This window comes from Schistocerca piceifrons, chromosome X (assembly GCF_021461385.2).
Source record: "Schistocerca piceifrons isolate TAMUIC-IGC-003096 chromosome X, iqSchPice1.1, whole genome shotgun sequence".
In the NCBI taxonomy this organism is placed as follows: Eukaryota; Metazoa; Arthropoda; class Insecta; order Orthoptera; family Acrididae; genus Schistocerca; species Schistocerca piceifrons.
This window is the reverse complement of record NC_060149.1, coordinates 82,503,219-82,513,325: the sequence shown is the minus strand read 5'-3', so window position 1 is coordinate 82,513,325 and position 10,107 is coordinate 82,503,219. Positions and strand designations below refer to the sequence as shown.

The following is a 10,107-nucleotide window of genomic DNA, read 5'->3' as shown; positions in this document are numbered from 1 at the left end:
GAGGCTTCTGACCTATAGTTCCGATACACACGTGATGGGTTGCTGACACAAGTACACAGATCTGAAGATAATCCACAGAGATCGAACCTTGTCATACCATACAAAACTGGTGCAACCAGGATTGAAAACTAAACGATACATTAAAATTGTTTCAAATAATATTAATATAGCTGCTGATTTCTCTCATGACAAATATGTTGGCTATAGTTGAAGCAAAGTATGTCGACAGTGGAACTGAATGAAAGAAAATAATGAGAACAAGTTCAGGTACAATGAATGGTTGAAATCCAATGAGCAGAATGGTATGATGGATAGTAGCTCATGCGGCAGAGTGTACAAGACTGAATCACAGCTGCCTGTCTGGCCCTGTTGCTGCGAGAGTCTCGGCTCACATGACATGCCACGCATGCTCCTGGTGGCAATCTTCAACAACAGTCTGTAGCGTCTCTTAGCTGCTACTTCTGTTGGGCAGTGGCAGGGATATTAAAGGCCCTGTACCTGCCATGCTTGGAGACTGAGCCAGAAGTAAAAATTACAGTTGAATGTCTGGTGTGGCAGCAATGCAACACACTGAACAACAAAGTAGGATGCTTATAATCAAAGCATGGCGAAGAAATAAGCAATACTTACATTTAACCATTATTTTCTTCAGTTGTCAAAGTTGGAGAATCCAAAACTACACAGATAATCAATAACAAAAGGTGTGGGTGTAACAAAGCAAGTGGTTAAATGATTACTTATTTCCTTTTTTTATTGACACTTGCAATGCATTTACCTGCAACTTTACAGTGAAATAAACAATGTATCTGTTGCAAAATTGGTAGTCATATGTACACTGAATTGCCATTGAACACCACTTGAACTTTACACACACTATTTACCTCATCCACAAATAACTGTGTGTTGGAGAAGCCCACAATCTCTGGCTGTCCAAAACATTTATTTTGTGATGGAGGTTATCCTTCCCTCTTATTAAGCATACTTACTCATAATCCGGTTTGTATGTGTATGTGTGTGTGTGTGTGTGTGTGTGTGTGTGTGTGTGTGTGAACACTTTCTGGGAGTAATTACAGCAAAAATTGTTTAATTCTCCTCAAATTGTGTGTTTTATGTTGAAGTGTGTTAAAATGTCAGAAAATGTAACTGAAACTGAGCATCAACTTGTTTTATAAAATGTTGTTTTCTTTCCAATGAGTTGCAGTGGGTAAGAAACGTGACAAAATTAAATATACAGTCAAACTGTGGACTTTCCATTATGTTACTGTAATTTGTAACAAATTTAATTTTGGAGCAGTGACGGGCCTTCAAATGAACAAGTCTTCAGTTGTTGCACTGCAAGTGGCTGCAAGTAACTGAGAACAAACAAAAATTTAAGAAAAATGAACAGGGCAAAATGACTGACTCATTAATGCTTACTTTCCAGTTAGGTCCCTTTATCTTGATTAAACATTTCCTACAAAAATAATGTACTCCTTAGCAGGTAATCAACCATATCTTTTAAGACAGACAAAGCCTGACACTTAATCTAATAGTGTCAGTACAAGTCATTGGGTTTCTAAATTTCCAGATTTCAGCAGTAAAAATCATGTGCAAAACTATGTTCCAATCTTCACTAAGCAGCTTAGTTTATGGGAATTCCTAAAGCTGCAGACAGTCAACTAACATTTCCAACACAATGTCAGGTGTATATGTTTTCGTTCTAAAAACATCAAATCTCAGAATTTATCGAATGTCATTACAAAAGAACCGTGCACATCATGATTATGCAGATACATAAATATGGTAATACACATTTCTGAAGTAAGATCAAAATATGTAGAAAAATCAAAACATAATTACATGGAGATCTCAGTTTACAATCTGAAAAAGTACCAGTTTTCTTTAATGCTATGGACGGAATTCCACGACTTATGAATTCAGCCACGGATGTTGTAAACAATCAGCTGCAGTTGCTCGTTCAAGCGGGTCGTATGCTAACATCGGTGTAAGGAAATCTGCGAATGCTTTTGCCTTCTTGTGATCCCAAGAATATTTTTCAGTCAGTACTTCAACAAGACCCCAAGGCTTCAGTTTTGTAATTCGGCGTAGCTCACCTAAAAAATTTACATTATTAAATATAACATGAACTCCCAAATACAGAGCTACTGTCAACATGTATTACAAATGAGTTTTTTTTTCAGCAAATTGTAGAATAACTGAACATGCAGAATAATGAAGAAAATTTATATATAAGTCAGTTTTCATGTTTATGTCCATATAATGTGTAACACTAGCAATAATGCTAATGCATAGGTTTACTTTTATTAATAAGTTAGTTCAGTGAAGACTGCAAAATTTTTTCTCTATCAGCTGAACTGAATTTGATAGCATAACTGCTAAAATGATCACTGCCTCTTACAGAGATCTCATGTCTTCCTTCACCATGTACAGCAAAGTGGGAATTATATCAAAACATTAGTGATAGTAACAATCGAGCTGCAATGGTCCATTACAAGCAGTACTGTATGGTGCTTAAAAATGTTATAATGGAGGCAAAAAGCATATGCTATGCAAATAGAATAGCTACTTATCAGGATAAAATTAAAATCATATCATTAGTGGAGAAGGAAGCGCCTGGCTTGCAGCAAAGGTTGAGACACACACACCTCCAAGATACTGACAAGAGTGAGATTGAGTCAATATTTAAGGTTGCTGAAGACAAAGAACTGTCATGTATCTGATGATGTACATGGCAGAATACTAAAGGACTTTGCTGCATATGATAGCCTGGTAATTTGCCATATTTATAATTTTTTTTTTTTTCCTTTAGGAATTGTTAGTTCCCTCGATGAGTAAAGTACTCAATAGTGATATCACTTTATAAAAAAGGAGAAAGGGATAATGTAGAAAATTTTAGACTTATTTCTACGTCATTGGTGCTTGCAAAAATAAGGTTACACCTTGAAAAAGTGGAGTTTCTTTTCACCTGCTGACTGCAACTGTGACGGTAGCATGAAGGAACTAAGAATAGAAGACATTTTTTTAGGAATGTCCAGTGCAAGAGTTTGACAGTGATTTGAGAATTCTAAATGAAGTGACTCCAAATGCTCTGGACTGGTTGACACGTTTGAGCATTTCTGTTTGATTAATTTTTATGTACTTGTAAAACCATATGATTGATAAATAAATAAATAAACACATAAATAAATGTAAAAGTTATTGAAAAGGCTGTATAGATAAGGGTATTTGATTATTTCAGTTCACATAATTTGCCGTTGAACATACAGTTTGCTTTCATAAGAGGGTTAATAATGAAAAGCACTACATTCTCTTTTCTCTTTGCACAGGATGGCTTAAAGAAAAAGCTGCAAACACTAGGTGTTGTCTCTGATTTAACTAAGGCATTTGTGTTGATCACAAACTATTACTGCAAAAGTTGGTCCAGTATGGAATAAGACAAACAGCTCATAACTGGTCCCTCTCATGCAAGAACAGACAGCAAGAGATCATTCTCCACAGTAATGATAACAGCTGTGAGGTGGCACCTGACTGGAGCAGACTTAAGTGGGGAGGGGGATGGGGTGGGCAGTGTCTCAAGGGTCAGTGCTGGAACCACTACCATTCTAATATTACACGTGTTTCTAGAATATTTCTGTTTGCTAATGACACTAGCTTGGTAGTGAAAGGTGCTGAGTGCAACATAAGCAGTGTGTCAAATAGCACAGTTCATGACAATTTTAGGGCTTAAAGAAAATACACTCCTGGAAATTGAAATAAGAACACCGTGAATTCATTGTCCCAGGAAGGGGAAACTTTATTGACACATTCCTGGGGTCAGATACATCACATGATCACACTGACAGAACCACAAGCACATAGACACAGGCAACAGAGCATGCACAATGTCGGCACTAGTACAGTGTATATCCACCTTTCGCAGCAATGCAGGCTGTTATTCTCCCATGGAGACGATCGTAGAGATGCTGGATGTAGTCCTGTGGAACGGCTTGCCATGCCATTTCCACCTGGCGCCTCAGTTGGACCAGCGTTCGTGCTGGACGTGCAGACCGCGTGAGACGACGCTTCATCCTCCCAAACATGCTCAATGGGGGACAGATCCGGAGATCTTGCTGGCCAGGGTAGTTGACTTACACCTTCTAGAGCACGTTGGGTGGCACGGGATACATGCGGACGTGCATTGTCCTGTTGGGACAGCAAGTTCCCTTGCCAGTCTAGGAATGATAGAACGATGGGTTCGATGACGGTTTGGATGTACCGTGGACTATTCAGTGTCCCCTCGACGATCACCAGTGGTGTACGGCCAGTGTAGGAGATCGCTCCCCACACCATGATGCCGGGTGTTGGCCCTGTGTGCCTCGGTCGTATGCAGTCCTGATTGTGGCGCTCACCTGCACGGCGCCAAACACGCATACGACCATCATTGGCACCAAGGCAGAAGCGACTCTCATCGCTGAAGACGACTCGTCTCCATTCGTCCCTCCATTCACGCCTGTCACGACACCACTGGAGGTGGGCTGCACGATGTTGGGGCGTGAGCGGAAGACGGCCTAACGGTGTGCGGGACCGTAGCCCAGCTTCATGGAGACGGTTGCGAATGGTCCTCGCCGATACCCCAGGAGCAACAGTGTCCCTAATTTGCTGGGAAGTGGCGGTGCGGTCCCCTACGGCACTGCGTAGGATCCTACGGTCTTGGCGTGCATCCGTGCGTCGCTGCGGTCCGGTCCCAGGTCGACGGGCACTTGCACCTTCCGCCGACCACTGGCGACAACATCGATGTACTGTGGAGACCTCACGCCCCACGTGTTGAGCAATTCGGCGGTACGTCCACCCGGCCTCCTGCATGCCCACTATACGCCCTCGCTCAAAGTCCGTCAACTGCACATACGGTTCACGTCCACGCTGTCGCGGCATGCTACCAGTGTTAAAGACTGCGATGGAGCTCCGTATGCCACGGCAAACTGGCTGACACTGACGGCGGCGGTGCACAAATGCTGCGCAGCTAGCGCCATTCGACGGCCAACACCGCGGTTCCTGGTGTGTCCGCTGTGCCGTGCGTGTGATCATTGCTTGTACAGCCCTCTCGCAGTGTCCGGAGCAAGTATGGTGGGTCTGACACACCGGTGTCAATGTGTTCTTTTTTCCATTTCCAGGAGTGTATATTGATGTTAAATCAACTAATTCAACTAAAACAGACATTTTCATCACACAGAATGGGCATATGATTGTTCAGATAGTGAGTAAGCTGTCGTGGAAAGCTTATGCTCAGGATCTTGTTAAAAAACTGAATGGTGTAGTTTCATTGCTTTCAATTCTGCACATTTAATTATTTCATACAGAATAAATATAATTAATTGTTTCTCAGTTTCATGTCATCTACTCTACATTGCCAATTCCAGTTCAATGTACTTGTTACATTCTCCTCCTCCTCCTCCTCCTGTTCAATGATTTCTCCCATCTTCTTTTGTGGAGCCTGCATTTCTGTGGGAGAGTCTCGTTGAGTTCCCCATTCATTTCCCCACTACAGTCATCCCAGTGAAATTCCAGCCCACAATCTACACATACCACTGCCTGTCTGACTACCCTATAACATCATCCACACTTATCAAGCATTGCAGCACAGATTAAACACTTAAAAATTGAATTAAATCACTTAACACACTTTACAATACACAAATTTTTGTTATTAACAAGCCGTAAAAACTAGGCCTACATAAAAAGTTAATTATTTCCCCTTAAACAAGATCTCAGCATTCATTTAACTGCAGTTTCTATTAATTACATTGTTCACAATAAAATTTATTAAGGTAATAATTTATAAGGTAACAGGGCTTATAATGGGACCAACAGAAAATAACAAATTGTGGGAAAACGTAAAATCTGGGAAAGTAAAACAGGTTTTACTGTACTGAGTGCCCCTTGTCATTAATGTCTGGTGTTTTGACAGATATTTGCTACTCCATTTCGAAAGTGTGCAGCTGGAGTCACGACAAACAAATACTGCTTATCATGTCTTTCATGTGAAGTCCAGTATCAACTGAAACTGTCACTTCATTTCCCATTACAAACAAAATAGTTTTTTAAGCAGAGTTTTACGAGCCCATTTGAAAGAGTGGTCCCAAATTAGCAAAGTGCAATATTCGATTTAGTGACATCTATTAACAGGAACAGTAAAACTACAGTCTATGACACAGTCAGGAAACTCTAGAGGGTAAAAAAGATGCAACATTTTTGCAGCTGAAGTGATGCTAGTGCTCCTAAGGCCTATCATGTAGTAACATAAGTCTGGCACAATACAGACTGTGTTGCCAGTCACTAAACATGGAGGTGATTTTCCCAATATGAACAGGAAAATGTAATTAATTACATCTCATCTCCTGTTAATGTCAACATACAATAATAAAATCTCAGTGCACTGTAATACACTAGACTCTTGTAAATCCAGCCATTCCTTGCACATATGGGTGCTGGATTAACACAAGTGCCAGATTATTTACAGTGTCTGAAATTTAGTTTGAACACATAGGGACTATGCTTTATTAAATTAAAAAATATTCACGGAGGACATAGTCCAAGAGTGTATACAAATACAGTAGCAGCACTCACTATGAAACATTTCTCAAATTTTTAGTTGCCACAATGATAATACATGAAGGTGTCACGCTTATATCACGTAACCGCTTTGCAGGCATTACATCGATACTGCATTGCATAATGTATTCCAGGAAGACATCTGCAGTTTCAGCACTGGCAGTGTGAGACTCTTCATGCTCTCTCTTCCTGTGTCCTCTTCTTCATTACTTTAATCACTACTTGCCTGCACACTTTTTATTGTTTATTTATCTGCTAAAGTTTGTTCTATCTCACAAGTTTCCTCATTAAGCCAGTTAGCAACATCATATTCATCAATTCATCCTCCCCTTGGAAGCTTTTGGATAATGGTAATGTACAAAGTGACAGCAACTGAGTTAGTTAATTAGTGAGTAAGTTAGCTACATGTTCCACAAATAATTTGAACAGTTCTCTTATGAAAATGACGTGGAACAAGTCAGTTTACACCATATGTATCCAAGATTAGTGTTAACATTAATGAACACATTATCATTTTATTCCTACTCATGCAACTACACTTAAAAACACAGTAATTTTTTTCTGGATACCAGTTTTTAAGTAGAAATCTATCAATAGTATAGAAAGAGCTGTCCAGGAGAAATGATTTTAAATTAGATTTAAAACTTGTTTCACTTCCTGTCAAACATTTTATGTTGTTGCACAAATGATCAAAAATTTTTATTACTGTATACTGAACTCATCTCTGAGCCAGTGACACCTTTAACAATAAGTAATAAAGGTCATTTTTCCCTGTACTGTTATAGGTATGTACATCACTGTTGTTATCAAATTGTAATGGATCATTTTCAACAAATTTCATTAGCAAAAATATGTATTGTGATGACTAGCTTCTTGGTGAGATACCTACGTGACATCTGTGGGTGAACACCACATATTATTCTTACTGCTCACTTTTGTGCAATCAATACTTTCTTTCTAAGTGATGAGTTACCCCAGAAAATCATTTTTACAGCATTAATGAGTGGAAATATGTAAAATATGTGAGGAAGTTGATACATTTGCTTTCTAAGATTAGCAATTGTACAAATACAAAGAGGAACAGTATCTGAATTTAATTGTTTGAGAAGCTCAGTAATACGCTTCTTCCACTTCAAGATTTCATCAAAATGTATGCCCAAAAATCTGGAGCATTCTAACCTAGAACTGAATGTAGCTCCCCCACCCCCCTTCAAAATTCAGGGAAAGTCCATTTTCAGAGAACCACTTAATAATTCTTTGGAAAATATCACTGACTAACTCTTCTGTTGCTTACTCGTTCTAATAGGATTTATTATAACACTAGTATTATCTGCAAAAACTACCAATTTTGCTTGCTAAATGTTAAGTGGAAGGTAATTCACATATATAAGGAACAGGAGTGGACCTAAAACTGAACCCTGTGGGACTCGCTTTGTGATTTTATCCCAGTCACTAAAATTTTCTACCTTTCTGACATTGTCTGAATTATTCAGCACAACCTTTTGTATTCTGTCTGTCAAGTAAGATTCAACCCAGCAGTGTGGAAAGATATCGGTTCCATAAAACTTAAGTTTTTCAAAGAGAGTATCTTGATCTACATTCTACACAATAAAAGGTCTTAGAGAGATCACAGAAAATACCAACAGGTGATATACTATTATTTAAGGCTTGCTCTATCTATGCAATGAGTGACTGTTTAAATTGCATTCTCAGTCAAGCAACATTTTGGAAAAAATGATGACCCCTAATTGACTGGTTCATCACCTTCACCGAGAACTCTGCATCAATGGACAGCTGCACTTTCTACAGCTCTTAATTATTGTAGCATTCTCCACTTTATTCCATGCTTTTGCTGTTTGGAAAACAACATTTAATTTGATTGCTTTCAACACCTTCAACATAACCTCGGTAGAGCCCTTTAACATTCAGTCAGCAAGGAGACAAAAAGTGCATATTAATAATGATGTTTAATTGTTTTCAAAATTCCATGGTCCATGAGCTAAATTGAGGCTGTCACACAAGGGGGAGAATGAGTGTTTGTACACCATTGGTCTTCTGAGACACATCAGTAGCATTAGTGGGAACATTGACAATTGTAAGGATAGCTTTCAGTGGAAGCTTTTTCTTCTTCTGCTCTTTTATCACAGCTGTTATAAATGTTTCGTAGAACCACTGAGAGAATATTTCTCTGCCCATTCACACATTCTTCTGGGCAGACTATTGCACTTATAATGTATTTCTGATGCTGTGTTGAAAACAGAGTGGATGTTGAGATTTCTCAGTCACCATGAGTGGAAGATGACAACTGCAATTTGAAGTACAATACAAAATATGTTAATGCACAGTTTTTGTTGTTTGTACCCAATAGCTTACTTCCCATTCTTGACAGATAATATTTTTGAAGGAAGCATCTTGTAAAAGAGGCTGCTTCCATTAGCATTGTACAAAGCACCAGCAGTTAAATCTCCTTCTTCTGTTACCTCCTGTACCTTCTTTGCAAACTCTTCTGCATCTTTTTTGTTAGCCGAGTTACTTTCCCCAGTGACTGTTGACTGCCACATCCCATGTCACATGCTCCAGTTTGGTAGCCAACCAACACTTGCAGCAAACAAGTTACTGCCACTAAGTTATTTGTCAAGTGTAACTGTTTTTTTTTTTCTTTTATTATAGGGCAACTTACTGGAAGTCCTTTACTGCATAGTTGTATCAATGGTCTATAAACAGCTTCGTCCAGTTCATCATCACAGCTTTCCATTTTCCCAGCTCACTCTCCATTTGCATTAAGTACTGTCAAATAACATCTTTCTTTATGATGTCACAAACAGTTGTTCTCTGAACACTGTACTCAGCAGCAATGAGTTTCTGTAAGAACCTTGGTTCCATTTACCTAAAATAGTGAATTTCTGCTTGAGGTCTAGCATAATGTGTTTCCGTTTAAAGGTATGGTGCTGAATTTTAAAGAAGGCCACAATTTCAAAACACGTATACCACTGTTTAACCCTGTAATTAACTAACAACATTTTTGAGCTTGGTCATTTTCCACTTGAGCAACTATGGAATGGATTACTGAGACAATGGATTACTGAGGACCAGATTAGTTAAAGTTTAGTGTATACATGGTTGATATTAGCATTGACATAACTATATGGTTGAAAATCCTTTAGTAAGAGAAATGAATTGTTACCTGAATCAAACAGTAGAAAGTCAAGGATGCAGTAACAAAAACAATTATGAAATGGATAAATTGCTATTTACCATATAGAGGCAATATTGAGGCACAAAGAAAAGACTGCTATACTTTTAAGCTTTCAGCCAAAAGGTCTTAAAAAAAAAGAAGCAGGAAACACATACACATTCACACAATCATAACGGACACACAACACCACTGTCGCTGGCCACTGAGGCAGTATGCTTTCAGCGGCCAGCGACAGCAACCACAGTCAACTGTGAGAGTAGTGCTTGCGTGAAGGTGTGTGTCTTTTTCTACTTCTGAAGAAGGCCTTTTGGCTGAAAGCTTAA

General features: G+C 39.0%; 1 protein-coding gene across 2 annotated transcripts in view; it reads right to left on the bottom strand.

Annotated features, from left to right (window-relative positions):
• Window positions 1-1,416: 1,416 nt before the first annotated feature.
• LOC124721118 (SRSF protein kinase 3-like) overlaps window positions 1,417-10,107 on the bottom strand; it is a 396,756-nt gene continuing 388,065 nt past the window's right edge. For both annotated transcript variants that reach the window (XM_047245935.1, XM_047245934.1), the window contains exon 13: window positions 1,417-2,093. In XM_047245935.1, the coding sequence (XP_047101891.1) occupies window positions 1,909-2,093 (185 nt within the window). In that variant the 3' untranslated portion in view covers window positions 1,417-1,908. The remainder of the gene's footprint in view (window positions 2,094-10,107) is intronic.